At 52.5% G+C, this 23565-nt stretch overlaps 1 protein-coding gene, 1 long non-coding RNA gene and 1 other non-coding gene across 4 annotated transcripts in view; 1 reads left to right on the top strand and 2 right to left on the bottom strand.

Moving 5' to 3' along the window:
- DPP9 (dipeptidyl peptidase 9) overlaps positions 1-8066 on the bottom strand; it is a 38610-nt gene extending 30544 nt beyond the window's left edge. The window contains exons 1-3 of one of the 2 annotated variants that reach the window (XM_028159413.2): positions 7955-8066; positions 4453-4544; positions 1037-1290 (exon numbers count right to left, since the gene is read on the bottom strand). In XM_028159413.2, the coding sequence (XP_028015214.2) occupies positions 1037-1290; positions 4453-4511 (313 nt within the window). In that variant the 5' untranslated portion in view covers positions 4512-4544; positions 7955-8066. Of the gene's footprint in view, positions 1-1036; positions 1291-4452; positions 4545-6983; positions 7038-7954 lie in introns of those variants that run through there. The other variant, XM_054717490.1, reaches the window with a different exon arrangement.
- A 298-nt stretch (positions 8067-8364) lies between these two features.
- On the top strand, positions 8365-8436 carry TRNAG-UCC (transfer RNA glycine (anticodon UCC)). The gene has a single exon. It is a non-coding gene; the product is annotated as a tRNA-Gly (tRNA).
- A 301-nt stretch (positions 8437-8737) lies between these two features.
- The window catches only part of LOC129149421 (uncharacterized), a 53744-nt gene continuing 38916 nt past the window's right edge, over positions 8738-23565 (bottom strand). The window contains exon 3 of the long non-coding RNA XR_008556310.1: positions 8738-8893. This is a non-coding gene — a long non-coding RNA (uncharacterized LOC129149421). The remainder of the gene's footprint in view (positions 8894-23565) is intronic.

Below are 23565 nucleotides of genomic sequence, written 5' to 3'. Positions count from 1 at the left end.
TTGGAACTGTATCTGCTCTGTGACACCTTTAGGTAAAGTTGGGCAACATTCACTTGCTCAGCAGATATTAACTGTCTACCTCCTAGGAGCCAGGCTAGGGCTTGGCTGCCGAGGGTACCCTGAAGCTTCCCACCTGGCCCGGCAGGGAACACACACACGTGAACAACTGCAGATGTGTAGAATGCTGCTCCACAGGCGCACAACCGGAGGAGAAGGAAGTGATTATTGTTAACATGCTTATCCAGGTATCTGGGGCAGCCGCGCAAAAATGTGGCAGGCCGTACTCTGTTGTTGAGACCACAGGGCACATGACTGTGCAATCACAGAGCTTTCATGACCCTTCTTTTATCTATCTATCTATCTATCTATCTATCTCTCTATCTATCTATCTCTCCAGCCAAGGATATGGTTTTACTGATTTTTAGAAAGAGAGAGACACAGACATCGATTGTTTGCCTCTCATACTCTCCCTGACCGGGGACCGAACCCACAACCTAGGAATGTGAGAATCGAACTGGGAACCTTTTTGGTGTATGGGATGATGCTCCAACCAGCTGAGCCACCCGGCCAGGGCTTTCCATGGGCCTTCTTAACACTTCACTCCACAGCCAGAGCCTACTGGAGTTACTTGTGGCTCCCGCCGCGGAGGGAGTCCCACAGCTCCCAAGCCCAGCCCAGGAGCAGGCCCAACTGACTGGTACAGAAACCATCTCAGTGGCTCAGGCCCATGTTCCAGGCCCGAACCATAGCACCCTGCAGCACAGATGGGGTGGCACTGGCCTCTGCCCCCCTCACCTGCACAGCTGACCCTCTTGAGGACCCTGGGCCAGACCTTCATTGTGAACAGATGTCTGTGGAGGGCATGGCAGACTGCGCAGGGCCAGGCCCATCTATTTGGACCTTCTAACTACGAGGGCCAGCTGACGTGTGGACACTAGAGGCCTTAGTAACAGCCATCCCAGAAACACTGTCCTGCTCCAGGGCAGCCCCCGGGCCCAAAGGAGCCAGAGTGCCCGCAGGGACACGGGAGGCTTACCGAGGTAGTAGAGGCGGTGCGAGTGGGGGCTTGACTCATCTGTCTTCTGCACAAACTGGAAGTCATGAGGAGCCTTGTTGACGATCAGGCCCGAGTTCTTGCGGCTGCCGTGGATGATGTTCCGGAGCCCTTCCCACGAGTGCTTCTGCACCTGGAAGTGGGTTGCCGGGTCCTCCATCTCGACCGTGTCGCCTGGGTCGGACATCGGCACCCCAGTGGCCATCCTCTCCGCCCTCTCAGAATTCAGCGAGAAGCTATGAGGAGGAAGGGACAGGCAGGAAGAAGATGAGAAGGGAAGTGGTACCCGAGTTCCATTTACAATCTGCCTCCTCATCAGACACTCCAATTCCCCCTGCCAAACCCCACACTGTGCAACTTTCCCTGTTCCCTAAATATTTCTTAAATTGCTACACTTCTCTCCAACACCATGTCGGCTAAGATCCAAGCCACCATCACTTCTCCGCTGAATGATGGTAACTGTCTACCAACTCAAAACCCTTTCTTGGGGGTTTTCCCTTCAGTGAAAGCCAGTCCTCATATTGGCCTTCAGAGCTCTGTCCTCTGCCTCAGCCACTCTTGAACCTCATTCCCTGTCATCACTATGCCCCAGGCGAACTGGCCTTCTCTCAGCTCCTCAAACAGCCCAGACTCCTTCCCACCCCAGGGCCTTTGCTCATGCTGTTCCTTCTGCCGGAACACTTTTTAAACTCCTCTCTTTGCTCAAGTAACATCAAATCAGATCGCAGCTTAAATATCTGTCAGGTCCTTAGAAACTTTCTATGACCATCATACCAAAGCTGGCCTCTCCGTTAATCTTTCACATGCCACCCACAGAGAATGCGTCACAATGATGGCCTGTCAATCGCCTGGCTCCCCCATGTCTGTCCTATTCATGGCTGAGTCCCCAGAACCTCACGTGGCCCTGGCACAGCGGGCATTCCACAGAGAGCCATGGAAGACCACTGGCCCGTGCACAGAAGCCTGAGCACAGAGAATTAATCAGCTTGCTGGCCAGCAGGGAAAACTTGCGCCTCACCGGAGGCGCTCAGAGAAGCAGGCAGATATTCCCCGGGACCGTGAGAACTCGGTGAGAGAGTGCATGTGCACACCCTCCCCTCAGAGGCCATTCCACTCCAGAGCAGCTGTGACCGTGCAGAGGCCCCCTCCCTCCCTCTCCCACCCACGCTGCTGAGCACACTTCTTGACCAGACTGGCCTGGCCAGGCAAATATTTGTTTTAGAGAAATCTAAACACAAACATGGTGACCCAGTTGTGGAAGAGCCAGGGCCATCTCATGAGGCCATCCAAAACGAGCGCAATGAGCTGGGGTGTCCTGCCCCTTAGTCAGAAGGAGCAGTCAGTTCAGCTCCTCCTAGACTGGCTCTGAGGACACAGACCACAGGCCAGCAGAGCCTTCAGGGCCCTCGGGTCAAACAAACCAAACCCAGAGATGGCGGGAGACTCACTGAGAGGTGATAGGTGGAACCGGCTGAGCATTCCAGAACCCACAAGGACCCAAGCACCGCCAGCAACAAGCCCAGAAAACCAAGCCAGGGGGACTCCTCTCACCATCCAGCCCTCCCAAACTCTGCTACCACAACTCAAGCCTTGTTCACAGCAGAAAAACAGATCGTGACCTCCAGGGTCCCCAAAGGGAACCCCAGAAGCAAAGAGCCTGGAGAGAGCACTCACAAAGTCGAATGGCTTATCTCCACAGCAAAGAGTGATAAAAAAGATCTTGCCTCCAATCGCTACAGAGAGTCCAAGGAGCGAAAATGCGATCCAGGAGATGAGAAATGAAATGAAACATCGGAGAAACTTCTAAGAATCTTCTAGATGCAGTGGGGCAGCCCGAGCTCCCAGACAGGCGAAGGCGTGGTGCTAAGTCAGGCTCTCCACTCGCCTCTCTTCTCCCCGGAGGCACAGCCCTGACTGCAGGAAGAGGCCGGGGAAGAGGGACAGGTGGACGAAATGGGGCCCCGGTGAAGCAAGTCTGTGCCGGCCCTTCGCCATCCAGCGCCAGCCTGTGCTGGCCTTCTTGAGTCAAGGGTTTACACAGCTGGGAAATGAAAGTGGACCGCAAGCCTCTTAGGCCATGTCCACCTCCACTTTCTTTCTGCCAATCGGTAGGGCGCCTCCACAGCCTGTGACACCACCGGCAAACAGTGCAGGACATCCGGTTCAGCCACTGTCAAGGCCTGACGGGAGCTCTGTGATCTCTGCCTGAGCTGGTGCTCCAAGAGCTGGGGCCACCACCCGGCATCAACCAGAGACCCGAGTGGGGCCTGTGATGAGGGAAGCAGGTGGAAGGCAAGAAGAAACCATGGATCCTGAGCTCTGGGAAAGTTCAGGCCAACCACCGATAAGGCAGGAAGGGAGGCAGGTGCTGGGCAAGGGTAGGTGAGGAGCCGGGGCAAGGGCAGGGCATACTCCCGCGGGAGTGGCGTTCAGGTCACTCCCTATGTCCCTGAAGCGGGGGGTTCCCAGGAAGCAGCAGGCTACTCTCTGCCCAGCACCACTGAGGCCCCCAGCTCTTAGGACCAGTCTCACACAGAGTCAGTGTGCAGTCCAGCCTGTGCCCACCCGGGACCTAAGGCACACGAGAAGAGAGACATGGGTTCCCATCATTATCTGACACCTGACACGTTCACCCAGCAGACATGGGGACTGCATGTTCTCAGAGCCTGCTTCTTGGGAACGAATCACCATGTTTAGCGTCTTCCAGAATCATCTTTGATACCTTCCTGCCTCCCCAAAAGCAAATGAGCCTGAGATTGTTAGAAAACTGAGACTGACATAGGTCAACTTGGTCGAGAAATTCCTACAGTTTCTTCAGTTCACGCCAGGCTCCACACGTGGAATATACCAAACTCATGAATCTTGTGTGTGTAATTACCTTTAGTCCTCACTGTAAGCTTGGGAGGTGAGTTTCAGGCTCAGCTCCATCTGAGAGCCTGCAAAGTGGCTCAAAGAGGTCAAATGGCCTGACCAATGTCACCCCCAGGGGAGGGGAGCCCAAGTCTGTTGGACTCAAAACTCACATCCTGACCACAAGGCCAGCAGTGCTCAACTAGGGCTGATCTCGTCCCCAGGGGACACTGGGCAATCTCTGGCGACTTGTGTGGTTGCCATGACTGGGGGTGTTCCTGACATCAAGTGGGTTGGGGCCAGGATGGCTGTTCAACAACCCACACTGCCCAGGACAGCCTCACAGAGAGTGATCTGGCCCCAATGCCAGCAGTGCCAGGGCTAAGAAACCCTGCGCTAGCCCACACTGTCACCTCACGCAAAATAGCCAGAACTTCACCTTAGAGAAATGCAGAAATGTAGGGGGGTGAGGGTGCAAAGGAATCTTCCCAGACCTAAGATTCTGCAACATCCCCAGCAATCAGAGCTCCCAAAGCCATGCACCTCACCTCCTCCAACTTCCTGTGTTTGAGTTGTTGTCCAGGCGTAGCTTCTTAACCGTCCGCATTAACCACTTGGCTGATCAGGAAGGTGGGGGAGCCTGCAAAGGGAGAGACCACAGGGCTGCAACTCCCAGCAGGCAATCCAGGGGTGCAAGCTCTCCCCTGCTTCTCCCGCTTCTCACTTCCTCGGGCAGCCCTCCATGCCTCTGGGGAACACTCAATGCCAAGGCCATTCTGATGCCCTGGCCTGACATTCGAGAGGGTGCCTGACATTTGCCAGAAAACAGCATCTCTTTGCCTAGCAGCTCTCCCAAGGTGAGAAGTCCCTGAGAAGATGAGAGTATCAAATGACTGCGAGGATCCCACCCACACACTGGCCAGAAATGGAATAAAGCCAAATTCCCCACTGTGGATGCTCCCTGATGGCCCGCCTGACCTCCCCTGCTCCCCTGCCCTTGACCATGATCTCCAGCACATTGGCCTTACTCTTCCCTAAACACACCACTCTCGTTCCCACTCCAGGCCCTTTGCACTTGCCAGTCCCTCTGCCTGGGATACCCTTTCCCTCCTTTTCGTATGACCTGCTTGCTCTTATCCTTTGGGTCTCAATGTCACCTCTTCAGAGGTCTTTCCAGGCACTGAATCCAAAGTTGCTAACTTGTCACCCCCATCAAAACACCTGGTCTTCCTGCACAGCACTTGCTCTAGGACAGTGGTTCACAAAGGGGACAACTCTGCCTCACGAGGGGACCCTTGGTGATGTCTGGAGACATTTTCTGGTTGTCACCATAGATGGGGGTGGGGGTGCTACTGGTATCAAGGGGGTGAAGGTCAGGAATGAGACTCAATACCCCGCAATGCCCAGGACTGTCCCCACAACAGAGAATGATCTGCCCCCAGTGCTAAGGGGAAAACACTGCATTCATTATTTGGGGAAAAAGTTTGAGTTAGATCCTTAGGCTCACAATAGACACCAGAATAAGATCCCTGCCCTAACCGGTTTGGCTCAGTGGATAGAGCATCGGACTCAAGGGTCCCAGGTTCGATTCTAGTCAAGGGCATGTACCTTGGTTGTGGGCACATCCCCAGTAGAGGGTGTGCAGGAGGCAGCTGATCGATGTTTCTCTCTCATTGATGTTTCTAACTCTCTCTCCCTCTCCCTTCTTCTCTGTAAAAACTCAATAAAATATATTTGAAAAAATAAATAAATAAAATAAAACCCTGATGGTATAAACCAGAATGACCCCCCAGTGGCTGTGAGTCACTCTCTCTCCCTCCCAACTCAGTTCACGTACTTAAATGTGTGCAGCATCCTAGGACCCCAGCAAACCAAATGACTAGAGAACGCAGTATCTCCTGGGGGGAGGGGTAAATGGGATCCCCTAATCCAGGGTGTCTCAACCAGGGACAATTCTGGCCCCCAGGGGGCATTTTTGGTTGTCACTGCTGGAAGGCATGCTACTAGCAATCTGATTGGTGGAGACACAATTCCACGATGCACAGGATGGCCCTCTCCCTCCACCCCACAAAGAATGACCTGGCCCCAAATAGCACTAGTTCTGAGGCTGAGAACCCCTGCTCTGAGCGAGTGAGCACTCCTTACTGGGATGGCCGCTCCACGAGGGCAGGACAGCTGTCCTGTTCCTGCTGTGTCCTGAGCCCAGCCATGCCTCAGGACATAGGAAGCACTCAGTAAGCATTTTGGGTTGGGTGAGCTTGTCCCTGTCCTCACCTGAACACTGCCTAAAGTCAAAGGGACCTCTGGTTTGGTTGGCACCCAACAACCTTCTCGACAAGCTGGGTCCCAGGACAACAGGCAGGTGCCCAGATACTTAAAGAAAAAGCAGGACAGAGATCATGCAGGAGGTGAAGCAACATGTCACCACAAGAAGCACTGGTTTCACTCTCAGTACAGTGTGAAGAGTGGGCTCTGGGCATCAGAAAGGTATGGGTCCAAATCCTGGCTCTGCCACAGCCAGGCTGTGTGACCCTGGGGAAGTCACTTAACTTCTCTGGGCCCCAATTTCCCCAGCGATAAAATGGGACTGCAGTGGGGCTACTGTGAGGATTAAATGGGATTGCACAGGGAAAGGCCTGGCATAGCAGAAACTACATGACAGCTAATATTGTTGACTAAGCAAGTTATTTAAAATCACATCCCTTTCAGAGCCAGAGTTCCCACCATTCACTGACCAAATACCAGGCACTATGTTAGGTGTGGGAGACTGCAGCCAAACCTCTGCCAAATTCGGCTGCAATCAGCACTCTCCACTTTCTCATCCCTGGTCTTTCAGGGGGTACATACGGGGTGGTGGGTGGGGCAGCTGGACCGGGATGCTGGATGGAAAGAAAAGCCTCCAGCAAAAGCACACAAAACCGCAGCTACTGGCCTGGGTCCCAGCCAACTGTCCCTGCGGGCGGTGACCCCAGGGTTGTAGAAAACCACTTCCTGCCAACTTCTATATCCTGGAACAGGCAGATGAATCCCACTCGCCCACACCCAGCCTGCCTGGCCGCCCCACCTCCGCACAACTGACCTTCTAAAGGGTCCAGAAAGCCTCCATTCCAGCTGCAGGTGTGGGACACAAGACCTTGACAGAGTGAATGTGTCAAGAACACAGTGGGTTAACGGAGGGACTGACTAATCACTGGGGAGTCCCGACTGTCTGCCTGATTCTCTCTACCGGGGCTGTTTCCAGCCAGCCGCACAGCCCTGTGGTCCTGAACCACGCCTAGGAGACAAGTCCTCCCAGGGCCCAGTCCCCCAGGGCCCAGTCCCCCAGGACCCAGCCAGGGACGACAGGGATTGGTGACCACAGTGCACATCTGGGCTCTAGTCCCAGCTCCTCGAAAGCAGGCTTTTTTTTACGGAGCCCAGGGACTTCCTCACGGAGGGGGAAGGGAGGGTTGACAGGAGTGGAGGCAAAGGGAAGGGCTGCTGCGGAGGGCTCAGCGGAGGGCTCAGGGGCAGCATCGAGGTCGGGAAGTGTCCAGGCTGGTCTGAGACGGTGTGGGAGGAAGGTGGCGGCCGGAGGGGCCTGGCGATGGGGGTTGGGGGGAGCTGAGGAGGGGCTCGACCCTGCGGGGACGTGGAAGCGGAGGGCCCAGCGCTGGGCAGGGGGCAGCACGCGGGTCAGAGAGGTGGCCTCCACTCTCATATTTGCGTGGGAGATGGAGAAAGTGGGGACCTCCAGAGCCTGCGAGGAAGGAGGCGTGCTCGGGTAAGGCCCCTCGGAAGGGGCCCGAGCAGCCAGGTGGCGTGCAGCGCCGGGATGGGTGGGGAGGAGGCCGGCCAGGCAGAGGCGGAGAGGGGGCCCAGCAGAGGAGGGCGGGCGGGGATGAAGGGGAAGGAGAGGCCGGAGCGGAGAGGAAACCGACCAGGGGCTGGAGAGACCAAGAGTGCGGTCCGCGGCGGGGCGGGGGCAGAGAAGCGGGGGCGGAGGGTACGGGCCCGTCACGGCGATTCAGGGTCGCGGCCGAGCGGGATGGGGCGCGGGGCGCTGCTCACCAGGGCTCGGGGCCGGCGCGGGCGGCGGCCGGGCTGGCCGGGTCGTCCCGGGGCCGGAGCGCCTCAGACTCGCGGCTCCGTGCCCGGGACTGAGGCCCCGGAAGTGGCGGGCGCGGGGGACAGCGGAGGAGGCGAGCACGGGGTACTCCGAGGCTCGGGACCCTTTGACCCGGAAGTCGAGCGGCCCAGGCGGCGGCCCGGGATTGGCCACGGCCGGCGCCGGCACCCAGGCTTCCGCGGCGCTGGGGGGGACGTGCGGCGCGGCTGGGCGGACGGCGGCGTGGAACATCCGAGGGCGGTGTCCTCCGATGCGCGGAGGGACGCGTGGGAGAGACATCCCATTATTTGGTATGGCAGCCAATCCAATGTGTTTCCTATTAAAGATTCTTGGAGGAGCGTAGCTTGCCGGGGCGTTGGTGGTATAGTGGTTAGCATAGCTGCCTTCCAAGCAGTTGACCCGGGTTCGATTCCCGGCCAACGCAACCCAGTTAATCACATTTTTCTTTCCCCTTTACTCTCCATCTAAAGTTTTATGGTAAAATAAAAAAGCTAGAATTTCAATTGCTTTGACTTTGAAATGATTTTTAGAATTCTACTGTCATTTCTAAAAAGACAGGGATACAGAAGGAAAAAAAAATCACTGAGTCAGAATTTCCATGAAGTTACTTTGAAGTAAATTTTAAAATTCTGTAATAAAGAAACAAAGTTAGCGTGTTTCCGCCTGGGAGGAGATCTTTCGCGTGTGAGGCGAACGTGGTAACAGTTACAATACGGAAACCATCGGAGGCAAGACCTTTTATGATGATTATTCAGAGCCGATGTTACAAAAGTTGTTACATTATAGTTTCTGAAATGAATACTGTATCATTTGGTGGCGGTCGTCGGAGATGATTTCCGCTTTTCCTAAATGCTCATCTCACTTGCTTGATGCAATGGAAGCTGGGAAGAGGAAAACATCCAATAAACACATCTTTATTAGTTTATCGTCAACACACGTCCCATTAAAACAAAGACAAAAATTGCTCACAAACCCATACTGAAACCAATGTTCGTCTCCTAGAATCTTTATTGAAAATATCACCTAAGTGTCTACAGATATTTACAATGTTGCTTCAGCCCAAACCACTTTCTACAAGAACTTTCTGTAAAGTACTTTTATTGTCTACACACTACGTTCAGGAAATTTTGAAGGAGAAAAAAAAAAGTTAGACATAGAAGTTAATTAAAATGACTTTTCATCTCATAACCCATAGCTAGCTAACTTGTTTGCATTCTCTTTTTTAAGATAGTAGAGGGGAGGGAGGTTATGGCAAGAATTTAAGGTCAGACTGCTGTAAAATCTTTCCGCCCTCCCTCTCTCCCTCCGAAGGGCCAGAATTAGGGTGAGGAGAGTAAGACACTGGCCTCAGGTGCAAAAATTAAGGGGGCTCCAAAAAACTCAATCGAGATAAATATTTTAATGCACTACTATAAAATATCAAATTAATGGCAAAATAACTCCATAATGAATAAAATATCAAGTTTTCATCAAGACAGGTGTTGGCAATGCCTTGCCAACCCATATATTGGAGTCTGAAATCAGTGCAAAACTGTGTGCCTCTTTATACCTCTTTTTATGTATTTTAATGGCTATTTCTCCCCAGAACATTATTAAAAATAGATTGAAACTTAAAAGTAGGTATATTGAAATGCACAATGTTAAGAACTTATTATAATTTTACTTTCCTGTGTGTATTGGAAGCTAACACTTTATAACATGTTCAAAATCTACTTCTGGGGGGAAATTAAAAATTACATAACACATATGTTGAGAGGCACACATTTTCCCTTTTGTCTCAGAGCCCAGTACGACCCAGCAGGGCAATCACGTAGGAATATATACTAATCCTTCTGTATTCATTTCCTACTGCTGCTGTGACAATTTACCACAAATACTTGTGTGGAAACAACACAAGTTTGTTATCTTGCAGTTCTGGGCGTCAGAAATCCAAAAATGGGTCTTAGGGGGCTACAGACCAGGTGTGGGCAGGGCTGGCTCCTCCTGGAGGCTCCAGGGGAGCATCTGGTCCCACCTGTTCCGGCTTCTAGAGGCCACTGCATCCCTGGCTCATGGTCCTGCACCTTTCCAGTTTCTGGTCTTACTGTCACATCTCATTCTTTGATTTTGACTCTCTTGCCTTCCTCTTACAAGGACCTCTGTGATTATATTAGGCCCACCCAGATAATGTAAAATAATTTTCCCCATCTCCAGGTCCTAAACTTCATTCCATCTGCAAAGGTCTTTTTTTTCCATATAAGGAGGCATAGTCACAGGTCCCGGAGATTAGGATGTGGATTTGGGGAAGTGGCGTTATTCTGCCAACCACAACTTCCCTCCTCATTAAACATCCTTCTGTAACATTATTTTTGACAGCTAAAGTAACTTTCCATCTGCCCATCCACCCATCTATCCATTTGTGATTTTTTAAAAATATGTTTTTATTGACTTCAGAGAGGAAGGAAGAGGGAGAGAAACATCAATGATGAGAGAAACATCAATGATGAGAGAGAATCATTGATCAGCTGCCTCCCGCATGCCCCCTACTTCGGATAGAGCCTGCAACCCCGGGCATGTGCCCTTGACCGGAATCGAACCTGGGACCTTTAAGTTCACAGGTCGACGCTCTATCCACTGAGCCAAACCGGCTAGGGCTATCATTTGTTCATTGAACAAGAATTTACTGACCATCTACTTGGTGAACTTGGGAGTGGTAGAGGGGGCAAGAAGGGCAGAAGTTCAAGCTGGGACTGGTGATGAGGGGACTATTCTTAGGGTTATTTAGAACCTAATATTGACCGGACTTACTACTTCACACCCACCCGGATAACTAGAATCAAGAAGACAGCCCTAGCCGGTTTGACTCAGTGGATAGAGCATTGGCCAGTGGACCAAAGGGTCCCAGGTTCAATTCTGGTCAAGGGCACATAACTCGGTTGCAGGCTCCTCCCCAGCCCGGGCCCTGGTCAGGGCTCATGCAGGAGGCAACTAGTCAATGTGTCTCTCTCACATCGATGTTTCTCTCTGTCTTCCCCTCTCTCTTCCACTCCCCCTAAAAATCGATGGAAAAATATCCTCGGGTGAGGACCAAAAAATAAAACAAAACAAAACAGTTTGCGATACCTCAAAAGGTTACATGTAGAATGACCATCTGACCCAGCAAGTGCACTCCTATCTACCCAAGAAAATAGAAGGCATACATCCCCACAAAAACTTTCCCATAGAATTCACAGCAGCATGATTCACCAGAGCCCACGGATGGACACGATGTGGTGGCTCAGGATGTCAGATATTCTGGTGGAGGCTACACACTCAGGTAGCTGGGATGAAAACGATGATAATCCTGTCCTGCCACTAGGTGTCAGCAGGAGCACGGCTGGCAGAGCATGGCCCAGTGCTCCCACCCCCAACTCTAACCCCTCTCTGCTGCCCACCCCTTCCTCCCTTCCATCTCCACTCTGAGCCCAGACCTCAGCATCTCAAAGTCAGGCACTTCCCTCCCCCAACACACATCTCGGTATTTGCAGAAGTGTCTGTCCCCAAGCAGGCAGGGGTGCTGGCCTTTCCCAGCAGGTGTCAAGCCAATCGAGGAGCCTCCAGCAAACATTGGAGGGAGAAAGGGGAAAGAGGAAGGAAGGAAGGTCAATGCCTAGACTTTCAATGACTCCAGTCCGGGGAGCTTTCTCAGAGGCTCGCTGCTTCAGACCCCTGTGTGTGTCTGAGAATAACATGCATGGAATACTAGAAATGCATGCTTGGGACTGTTCTAAGAAAACGTCACTTTTTTAACTCATTGAATCCTCCTAACAATCCCATGGTACAGGTTCTATCAGCATCTTCCATCCCCCCCCCTTTTTTTTTTAATATTTTTATTTATTACAGAGAGAAAGGGAGAGGGAGAGAGAGATAGAAACATCAATGATGAGAGTCATTGACCAGCTGCCTCCTGCACACCCCACAATAGGGATGGAGCCCACAACCTGGGCATGTGCCCTGACGGGGAATCAAACTGTGACCTCCTGGTTCATAGGTCGACACTCAACTACTGAGCCACATCGGCCGGGCAGATGGTCTCTCTTAGGTTGATGTTTCTCTCTTTCTCTCCCCCTCCTCCCTTCCTCTCATTCTGTCTGAAAATCAATGGGGGAAAAAATAACCTCTGGTGAGGATTAAAAATAAACAAACAAACAAACAAATAAATAAATATAAAATAATGATAACGAGTTTAGTTGAGTAGTAGTAAGATGATGACAGTAGGAGCCAGGTCCCTACTACGTGTTTCAATCACTTCTTTACTATGACAGACGCTATGGGGGTTGAGATGCTCATGCCCATTTTGCAGTTGGGGAAATTAAGGCTCAGATTTAAGTTCCTCTAGGAGCTGTGTACTGGAGAGAGCGAGAGCAGATTTCATAAACAATCTCATTCACGTCACTGGCCTACGCCAAATAAGAGTACTTTTTGCGATTGACAACTCCTTTTAAGTTAAATGATCTGTTCCCTTAGTGTCAAAAAGACAATAATCATGTTTATTCTCAATGCCATGGTGACAATTCTTTGATTGATTACCAGGCGAGGTTTGCAGTAGCTGGGAACTCCCAACTCCACCATATCTTTGTCATTTTCATTGATTTATAAAACGATGCCTTGTGTCTGAGGCCATGTGGAGTCTGCCCCCATTCTTGCCATTTGTAGATCCTTAAATTCTATCTCACAGACCTCAATCACCATATCCACAATAACAGATAGCATCTATTGAAGACCTGCTGGACAGTGGGCACTCTTCTAATGCATTTTATCCTCACAACTACCCTATGAGGTGTGATTATGAATTCCATTATACAGATGGTAAAACTGAGGCCCAAAGAAGTGAAGCCACACAATTGGCTAGCTGGAAAGCCAGAATTTTATTTTTTATTTTTTTATTTTATTGATTTTTTTTTATTTGAGAGAGAGAGAGAGAGAGAGAGAGATTTGTCATTCCACTCATTTACACATTTATTGGTTGATTCTTGTATGTGCCCTGACCAGGGACCAAACCCACCACCTGGGTATATGGGGAGGACGCTCTAACCCAGTGGTCTGCAAACTCATTAGTCAACAGAGCCAAATATCAACAGTACAACGACTGAAATTTCTTTTGAGAGCCGAAAACCGACTTCTGCGCATGGGCCACGAAGTTTCAATCGCACTGTACGTGCGCGCCCGCACGTGGTATTTTGTGGAAGAGCCACACTCAAGGGGCCAAAGAGCCGCATGTGGCTCGCGAGCCGCAGTTTGCGGACCACTGCTCTAACCAACCGAGCCACCTGGCCAGGGCAGGCGAGTGGGGATGTTCACGCTAGCATTCTGACTCGGGAACACACATTTCTAAACCTCGCCACAGGTAACCCAGGGCCTATAAATTCAAGAAATGGCTTTCTCAAGCAAGAGGTGGCAACAAAGTAGTCTTGTTATTTTTGCTGTGGGGGTGCAGGAATGGTAGATAAAGCAGGCAGTTGGCAGAAGCTACAGAAGGGAGATTGGGCGGGGGGGGGGGGGGCATGCATGAGGAGTGAGACTTTCCTCCCTCCCTGTCTCCTTCCTTCTCCAGCTGCTCACCTCCCTGCTTCTCAGGACCACTCTGCATGGTATTCTTAGCTCTGCACAATCCAACCATCACCCATCTGAAGGCTAGATGTAGGGAGAGATGGGACCTCAGAGGGGGAGTGATGGGGGGGCATGAGAAAACTCTTCTTATTCCCCATCTGAATCCACCCCCACTCCTTCCATGCACGCCCCCCCCCCAACCTACTGGAATTCCCCCAGGACTGGGTCTCTCTCTCATTCTCTCTTGGTTGTCCTCACAAACTCAGCCTCACGGTGTGGTGCTGGGCAGGAAGCTGTCCCCGTCTAAGCCTTAACTTCCTCATCTGTAAAATGGGGACCACAGTGCTATCTCATGGAGGGTAGTGGGAGGATTAAACAAAAGAAGGGCTAACCCTGGGGCTTGGCCCAACACAGAGCATTCCTGGTGAGTTTTATTTGGCACCGGGGCTCCTCTGGGTGAGGACACTAGAGTGGGTTCTGCCATTGACTGTGTCACCCACGGACACTTCTCGGTGCTTCAGATCCAACGTGGGATTCTCACCCTTGATGCCCTCCTGGAGTCCATGAGGAAAAAGACTCTGACACCGAACCGCTGTGTCATGCCCCAACTCACGTTCTAAATCACCAGCCCCATTTTCCAATTCCTTTGCTGCAGGATATCTGCGCACCAGACCGCTGCGCGCCCCCTTTCCCCTGCCACTCCACTGGAGAGCCGTGCAGCAAATCAAGAGGATGGACATCCCAGCAATCACAGCTGGCGCCACTGCATCGCAGCGTCTGGTGCTGACCTCCGTTTTCTCATCTACAAAGTGGGGGTTTGGACAGCACCTCCTCCTGGGGTTGTCGTGAGCTCTAAGTGGGCAACGATGCCCAGGAGGGTTGCCCTGGGCAGGCACCTGGCGCCAAGCAAGGCAGTGGTGCTGCAGATGTGCCCTTTCACCTGTTGCTCAGCCTGGTCCTCTCCCCAATTGCCCCCGACTTGTCCCCCCTCAGACAGAGAAACACTAAGTTCCATGACCTTCCTTTCAGAAATCTTCTTGCTATTTCTGCTTTTCCCCAAGCCAGGCGCATGTGCCTTAGCCATCGGTCTGTCCACAGAACACAATGTGGTATTCAGGAAAGACATTAATTGTATGAATGAATGAATGAATGAATGAATGAAGTTTCTCGACTCCCTTCTAGAAATCCTTTTCCTTTGTTTGAAGACGTAAGGCTGACTTGCCTAAGAGTCTACTACATTTGCTCACTATTCGTACCAGCCCAGCCAGCGTGGCTCAGTGGTTGAGCATCGACCCAGGAACCAAGAGGTGGTGGGTTCAGTTCCTGGTCAGGACACATGCCGGGGTTGGGGGCTCAGTCCCCAGTAGGGGTGCATGCAGGAGGCAGCAGATTAATGATGTTTCTCTCTCATCGATGTTTCTATCTCTCTATCCCTCTCCCTCCTCTCTCTCTAAAAATCAATAAAAACATATTTTAGAAAATATCTATAATAATAAAAACGTAATATGCTAATTAGACCAGACGTCCGTCCTTCCTTCTGGACAAAGCCACAGAAGGTGGGAGCCGAGGCAGAGGAGGCAGAAGCCCCGGTGGTGGTGGCAGGTGGGGGCCGGGGCCAAGGCCCTTGCACGAATTTCATGCACCAGGCCTCCAGTCCATACTATAAAAGTAAGGCACTATAGCCTAGTGGTTAGGCATACAGGCACTGGCACCTGGGTTCAAATCTAAGGCTTGCCACTTAATAGCTGTACGACATCAGATAAACTACCAGCCCTCTCTGTGCTTCCGGTTCTCCTTGGTCAAGTCTGGGTGTTGTGAAGAGTTGAATGAGCTCGTCTGCATGAACAGTGACTTGATGTAAGGGTTATTCTTGTGTCAGCTCGACTGGGCCATGGGATGCCCAGGCACCTGGTGGCGCGCAGGCCTTTCCTAGGCTTCTCTCTGGAGATTCGCTATCTGCTCCCTCCCTCTCCTCACTCCTGTGACCCCCACCCGATTGTAGGTTCCCCTCAGCCCCGCCCACACCGCTAAGTCCAGGAGCCCCGTGTGGCATTCTCTTCCGGTCCCCATTTAGAGCATGCCATCTCCCCTGCCAGGACCCTGCCCCGCGTGGAATACACCCCCAACCTCATCACAAACCATGACCTTGAGCTTGAGGCAGAGTAAAGGGAGACTGGGCTGGGGGGAGAGAAGGCAGGGTGACCAGAGGGAGGATGGGGCCGGCTGGTGTCTCAAGGCTATGGGGAAAGGCTGATTTGAGCGGCAGGCCATCCAGCTCAATAGAGCAGGACAGACAGGTGGGCACAGTCTGGGGACCCATTCTATAGCCACTTCCTAGAGGACAAAACTGAGGCTCAGAGGGCTTTTCTGCTCTTTCGGCCCTCCCCTGTTTTGGAGGGAGGTGGAGGAGCTGGGTGACAGGGAGGGGAGCAGGGTTGGGATGGAGACTCGGGGGAGCAGGGGTCTGGGGTCTGTTTATTAGCTCTAATTGCGGTCTCCCAGGCTGAATTAGACAAAATTACAGCAGCCCTTAAGGACAATGGGCTCCGGGGTTGTCTGCCGAGCAAGCTGGCAGGGGCAGGGAGGGGGCAGGGCCTGGGGGCCACCTCTCCACGAAGGAACCCTCGATGGGCTAGGCAGGAGGCGGTGGGGGAAGCTGTGGCCCGGTCCCACCTTGCAGGGCTGTGCAGAGGCCCAGTGAATTCAGGACCATAAGAGCCAATTAAAGACGATAGGGGACCGAGTGGGTCACGAGGGAGGGGGGAAGGGGAGGGGGGAGGAAGGTGACCATCCTGCCTGATAGGGACTATTAGGAGAATACAGATGAGGAAACTGAGGCACTGAGAGGGCAGTGACTGGCCCAACGTCACAGAACAAGAACAAGTGGCAGCCGGGACTGGAAGTCAAGGCAATGTGACCACAGAGGATAATAAAGGGGGTGGGGGCTCCTGCATGGGGGTTCCACACGCGGAAGACGGATGAAGACGCCTCAGTTCTAGCTCAACACAAAAGGCCACTTAGAGGAATGAAGCGTTCAGTTTCCTGGGATAGTGGAGGCTAGTCTCAAACCTAGACCCTCCCCCAGCACCCAGGTCCGCCAGGTGCACACACACACAGAAGTGCACACACACACACTCCACTTCTGATTCTTCAAAATCAAAGCACCTGTGAGAACTCAGCTCGGCCAAAAGGCCTCCCTGCCTTCTCCTGGCTGGTGTGTGCGCGTGTGACAGAAAGACTGGGATGGGGTAAGACCACGGCAAAGAAGGGCAGAGAAATCCAGGGACAGAGGCCGGCAGACATGGGGAGATGGGGCGGGCAGGAGCCCCCCACCTCTGCTCCCTAGCTGAGCTGGCATCATACCACAGCCCTCCAAACAGGCCTGCTACGATGGAAATGTCCTAAAAGAGAAGATGAAGGCTCAGAGAGGCCAAGAGGTTGCCCAACTGGCGGCTGGAGTTCCTCTGCACATTGGAGGCTGGGATCTAGACCATCAGTTCTGCCGGTTTGGGCTACACACTGTATTTATTTATTTATTTACTAGAGGCCCGATGCACAAAGTTCGTGCAAGAGTAGGCCTTCCTTCCCCCAGCTGCCGGCACCGGCTTCCCTCTGGCACCCGGGACCCGGGCTTCTCTCGCAGCCCTGGCTTCGTCTGGAAGGTCGTCCGGAAGGACGTCTGGTCTAATTAGCATATTACAGGCTTATTATTTATTTATTTATAACTTATCTTTATTGTTGAAAGTATTACAGATGTCCCTTTTCCCCTACCATGACCCCTTCTAGCCCACCCCCACACCCACCCGGGCCTTCACCATATACTGTTGTCTGTGTTCATGGGTTATGCATATACTAGGGGCCCGGTGCACGAAATTCATGCACTGGGGGTGGGGTGTCCCTCAGCCCATCCTGCTCCCTCTCACATACTGGGAGCCCTCAGGGGATGTCATACTCCCCTTTGTGGGAGGCAACCGGGCTGATCAGGGGAAGGCACCAGCCCCATCACCCCACTGCTGCAGCCACTGCCAGTCACCACAGCCACCAGGGTGTTTTCATCAACACGGACTCCAGTCTCTTCACCAAGAAAAAATGACAACTTTCTTTAGGCATTTTCAAGATGTGTCTTTCATAGGATATGCATTTCTTTCTTTCTTTTTTTTTTATCCTCGCCTGAGGATATGTTTCCATTGATTTTTAGAGAATGTGGAATAGAAAGGGAAAGACAGAGAGAAACATCAAAGTGAGAGGAACACTTTGGTTGGTTGCCTCCTGCATGAGCCCTGATCTGGGCCCCGGCCAAGGAGGAGCCTGCAACCTAGGTACATGCCCTTGATCAGAATCAAACCCAGACCCTGCTGTCGGCAGGCCGAGGCATTATCCACTGAGTCAAACCGGCTAGGGCAGGATATGGCATTTCTTAGCCCTCCAGCAGCGGACCTTCGTTTTTTCCCCCAGAAGTGTGGTGGAAAAACCCTAGATCACCTTTTTGGATTCTTATTACCCAAGTTACTAAGAATATTACCAGTGGCATACAGGAGCTTAGCCAATCAGTAGTCAGAAAAGGTGTTTCCTTTGTAGTTCACACCAATCGCGGGCTGGGCCCTCTGGCCGAAGCTTTAGGCCTGGGCAGGGGCCCTCCAGCTCCCTCTGATCACAGGCTCTGCCCCTGCCCAGGCCTGCCCAGGCCAAAAGCCTCTAGGGTAGTAGCGGAGCCCCAGCCCCCTGCCATCGATCTCTGGGGGTCTGCTCCTGCCCCAGGCTGAAAGCCTCCGGATTTCGCCTGGAGCAGGAGCAGACCCCCAGCTCCCTGCAATCGATCTCAGGGGCGTCTGCTCCTGCACCAGGCCGATCGATTGCAGGGGGTCCGCTTTCGGCCTTGTGCAGGAGCGGAGCCCCAGCTCCCTGCGATCGATCACTGGGGGTCTGCTCCCGCACCAGGCCTTACCTCAGAGTGACCTGGGTGCCAGGATGTTCCTGGGACACAGGCGCTGGGCGCCTATGTATGCAAATTAACCGCCATCCATTTTTGGGTTAATTTGCATAGTCACCCTGATTGGCTATGGGCGTAGTGAAGGTACGGTCTATTTACATGTTTGTCTATTATTATGCATATATGCATATAACTTCTTGGTTCATTTCTCTTTCTTTCTTTTTTTATGTAACTGGTTTCACAGAAACATCCAGAAGGCTCGCTTCTTCAGAAAAAATCGGTGGCTCGGGCTGAGCTGGGCTGGCTTTCCCGCCAGCAGCATGTGGCCCTGCGGGAGGCGGAGAGGATCTAGTAAACCGCTGGCTGCGGCTTCGTCTGTCACTGGAGCTGCCGGGTCTGTTTCTGCGTGTGTCTGCGTGTCTGTGAACCTGAGTCTGTGCATGTCCTCATGACAGGTTGCACCTGATCATGGGTGTGAAAGTGTGTGAAGGTGCCGTCCCAGCCCACATGCCCTGGTGTTTGGTAGCTGTGTGCTTCCGGTGCACATGCAGTGTACTGTGTGTGTGGCTGTGTGTGCGACCGCTTACTTACTGGTGAGTGCGTGTCCTGGGAGTTCTCCGTGCCTCTTGTGCAGTGTGTGTGTGACGCACAGTTTGCTTGTACTTTGTGTGTCTGTGGTTGTGAGTATGTGCACGTGTGTGGATACGTGTCCATTGTCTGTGCTATGTGTGTGCTTGGCTGAGCTGTCTCATGTATACTGCTTCTCTGTGTTGGATCCTTGCAAAGACCTATGCACGCGGCCTCAGGGACTTCTCTAGGATCACTGTGTCCATGGCCCCAGCCTGCATCTCTGTGGCTCTGGGGGTATACCTGTGTGACTCTGGGACAGTGTCCTAGGATCCTGGGGGTCCCAAGAACTGCCTGTGATTAAGGGCCTGTGTGGCTCTGAGGTGCCTCCGAGTGGGAATTTGTGGTGTGTAAGTGTAGGGGGGTGGCCTGATCCTGGGGTCCAGGATCCAGCCTCCCACCCCTCCAGCCATCTCTGCATTTTCCAAAGACACCCCAGTCCTGAAGTGGAGCTGCAACCCCTCCCACTTTACCTTCCTCGCTTCTCCTCCTCCCTCTCCATCTCACTTCCTATCCCTCATCTCCCCCATCTTTCCTCCTCCTCCCCTCGTCTCTCCCCTCTTACACCCCAAAAAGCGGTCAGGAGATATGGCCATGGACTGCCATTAGCTCCAAAGGGCTTAAGTGGCCCATTTCCTGGGCCAGCTGGGTGCCCTTGGCAGACACCATTAGGGTAATGAACCCGAGGCTCCTCCCTGGCCCCAGTGCCCTGGCAACCAAGAGGGGGGTGGAGGGTGGAGGGTGTCCCCAGACCTATAGGCTGCAGGTCCCTGGGCTTGCACCTACAGGGCCTGGAGGTGAGCAGGGAGTGGAGAGTGAGACCCACCCCCCCTGCCCCCGAGAGGCAGAGACAGATCCGAAGGGACAGAGACACAGAGGGACAGAAAGGGAGCTAACCATAGAAGGAGGACGGAGGGAACAAGATCGAGCTCAAGACAGACAGACAGACAGAACGTCAAGAGAGGAGGGAGGGAGGGAAATGAGACAGAAAGGGAAAGAGACTGAACAGATAAGCGTAGGCACAGAGTCGCCCAGAGGGAGTCAGGGAGAACTGAGACAGGACCGAGACAGCAAGAGAGAGAGAGGCAGCCGGACAGAGGCCGAGACAGAGAAAGGAAGGTGGCAGTGGGAAAGGAGAGGGAGGGAAGCAGAGACAGAAAGACCCAAACAACCAAGCATACAAAGAGAAAGCGGTCCAGGCCCAGCCCAGGCCCTGGCCCAGGCACCCCACCCTCCCCACCCCCAGGCCCTGGGGCCCAGGGCATCGGCAGTAAAATCAGTAGCTACAGGTGTTGGGTGTGAAAGGTTAAAGTCGGTGGTGCATGGCGTGTGGGCAGGCTACATAGCCACCGAAGACGGTAAATAAAGAAAATTGAATTTATTTAAGGAAAGGGGATGGGGCGTGGGGATATCCCAAGGGAAGGGCTGCACAGCACTGAGCCAAGCGGTACTGGGTCCATGATGGCAGCAAAAATATACTTGGAATCGTGAAACAAGGAAGGGCAGAGAGAAGCAACAGGAGAGCTGGGCTGGGCTGGCTGGTTTGGCTCACTGAGAAGCCAGAGAGAAGGGGCCCTTGGAGACAGGTTCAGGGGGTTCGCTGCCCATTGCTCCCCTGGTTGCAAGTCTCAGGGGGTCCCTTAGAGGTTAGGGGTAGGTGCCTGTGGGGAAGGGGGTGGGGGAGGGAGTGGCATGGCGGTGCTCCTTAGAGGACGAGCACGCACTGGGTCCTTCATCCCGAGCATATTTATCTCGTTCTTGCAGGTGGAAATCTTAGGGGAGGTATCCAGGGAGGGTCTCAGTAGAACGTTCATCGGCTTTCCAGGTGTGCTCCTTAAGGGTTATGGTCTCCACTGACGGGTGGGCGCCAGGGCAGGGGGTCATTAGTCAATGTAGCTAGGCCTGAGGCAGCCACAGTGTCACTTTTCTGGTTTTGCTGCTTTTCTGGGCCTGGAGCTGAAATGCAACTGAGGCCTAGATGCTATCCTTAGAGAGGAAAAGGTCAGGGGGTCTAAACCACATGACTAGCCAAAACCGGTTTGGCTCAGTGGATAGAGCGTCGGCCTGGGGACTGAAAGGTCCCAGTTTCGATTCCGGTCAAGGGCATGTACACTGGTTGCAGTCACATCCCTGGTAGGAGGTGTGCAAGAGGCAGCTGGTCGATGTTTCTCTCTCATCGATGTTTCTAGCTCTCTGTCCCTCTCCTTTCTTCTCTGTAAAAAATAAATAAAATATATATTTTTAAAAAATAAACCACATGACTAGAGAGATGCTGGGGGAGGATAGGTTACCTGGGGGTGAGGTTCTCATTTTCCCAGGTTACCGCGGGGCATCAGGACGTTCTGCCCTGGTGAGTTTCGGTGCTTGGCCCATCGTCCGTGCTCCGCTCGCGTCTGTCTAACAGGGTGTACGAGGCACTGTGCTAAGCTCTCCACAGGTCTCGCATCCTTTCTATAAAAAGAAACTTTTAAAATATGTATTTTTTATTGATTTCAGAGAGGAAGAGAGAGGGAGAGGGAGATAGAAACATCAATGATGAGAGAGAATAATTAATCGGCTGCCACCTGCACACCCCCTACTGGGGATCGAGCCCACAACCCGGGCAAGTGCCCTGACCAGGAATTAAATGGGAATTGAGTGGGTCAACACTGAAGCACTGAGCCATGCCAGCCATGCGCACTTCCTTTCTTTAACTTAAGAAATATTTATCCAGCACCTGCTGCCTGCTGGGCACAGCGCTAGGCAAAGGGGACACAGCAATGAAAAAACCGAGAGAAGTCCCTGCCTTCTTGGGGCTGACCTTCCAGTGGGAAAGGCGAACCAGCAATTCTACAAGAAACAGGTAATGAGAGACAGTGGTTACACCCGGAGGCGGGGGGTGAGGGGCTCAGAGCATCTCCCTCCTCTACGAATTAAATGTGAAGTTGCCAGGTGATCCAGCCATTCCACTCCTGTCTAGACCCAAGACAAAAGAAAATGGGTGTTGCTTTTCTGTGTCAGATCCTGTGCAAAGACCTTTGCACATGGCCTCAGGCACTTCTCAGGGAATGACTGTGTCCATGGCCCTAGCCTACATGAAAATGTGTACAACCATATTCATAGGAGCACTATTCACAACAGCCAAAAAGTGCAAGCAATCCAGATGTCCATCAGCACATGAATGTGGTCCACCCACACACTGGAATATTACTCACCCATGAAAAGGAGCTAAGCACTGACACTCACTACCGGGTGGATGGACCTTGAACACATGATGCTCAGTGAGAGAAGCCAGACACCAAAGGCCACACAGTGTGTGTGTAGTTCCATTTACATGAAATGTCCAGAATAGAAAAGTCCACAGAGACAGGAAGTGAGTTAGTAGTTGCCAGGGGCCGGGGGAGAGGGATGGGAAGTGACTGCCAATGGGGACGGGATCTCTTCCAGGAAGATGAAACGTTCTAAATTAGAGTGTGGCTGCCCTAGCTGGTTTTGCTCAGTGGATAGAGCGTCAGCCTGTGGACTGATGGGTCTCAGGTTCGATTCTGGTCAAGGGCACATGCCTGGGTTGTGGGCTCAACTCCCAGTAGGGAGTGTGCAGGAGGCAGCCAATCAATGGTTCTTTCTCATCATTGATGTTTCTTTTCTTTTCTTTTAAAAATATATTTTATTGATTTTTTACAGAGAGGAAGGGAGAGGGACAGAGAGTCAGGAACATCGATGAGAGAGAAACATCTATCAGCTGCCTCCTGCACACCTCCCGCTGGGGATGTGCCCGCAACCAAGGTACACACCCCTGACCAGAATCGAACCTGGGACCCTTCAGTCCGCAGGCCGATGCTCTATCCACTGAGCCAAACCGGTCAGGGCGTCATTGATGTTTCTATCTCTCTTTCCCTCTCCCTTCCTCTCTGAAATCAATAAAACATTTTTAAAATGTTACATTAAAAAAATAAATAAGTAAATTAGGTTGTGGCCATAGTTGCACAACTCTGTGAGCATACTGAAAACAGACAGAAAAACATACCAGTACGTTAGAGAGGTAAATTATATGCTATGTGAATTATATCTCAATAAAGCTGTTTTTTAAAATCCCCAAACCCAAACTAGAACTCATGAGCGTGCCCTCCATACCAGCCCTTGCAGCAGCCCCTGAGACAGAGGTCTGGGGACAAATAGTTGATGTGGGAGCAGAGGAATCCCCCCGCCAAGAGAAGGTGGGGAGTGAGACGAGGCAGGGAAGGGGTGAAGCAGGACGTGATCACCATGGGCGACAGGAAGACTACATCGTGGGTTCTCGGAGTTGTCCCTCCCTTTATCCATCCATTGCTGTGTCCCTCCTGGGGCATCCGCTCCCCCAGACACACACATCCTAGCCAAGCTCAGTACCTTGACCAGAGAACACCTTCACCTTGCAGGATTCAAGAACTGATAGCAGGTGACCTCTGG

This window comes from Eptesicus fuscus, chromosome 6 (genome assembly GCF_027574615.1).
Source record: "Eptesicus fuscus isolate TK198812 chromosome 6, DD_ASM_mEF_20220401, whole genome shotgun sequence".
Lineage (NCBI taxonomy): Eukaryota > Metazoa > Chordata > Mammalia > Chiroptera > Vespertilionidae > Eptesicus > Eptesicus fuscus.
Note: the sequence above shows the minus strand (reverse complement) of the source record. Positions and strands in the feature narration are given on the sequence as shown.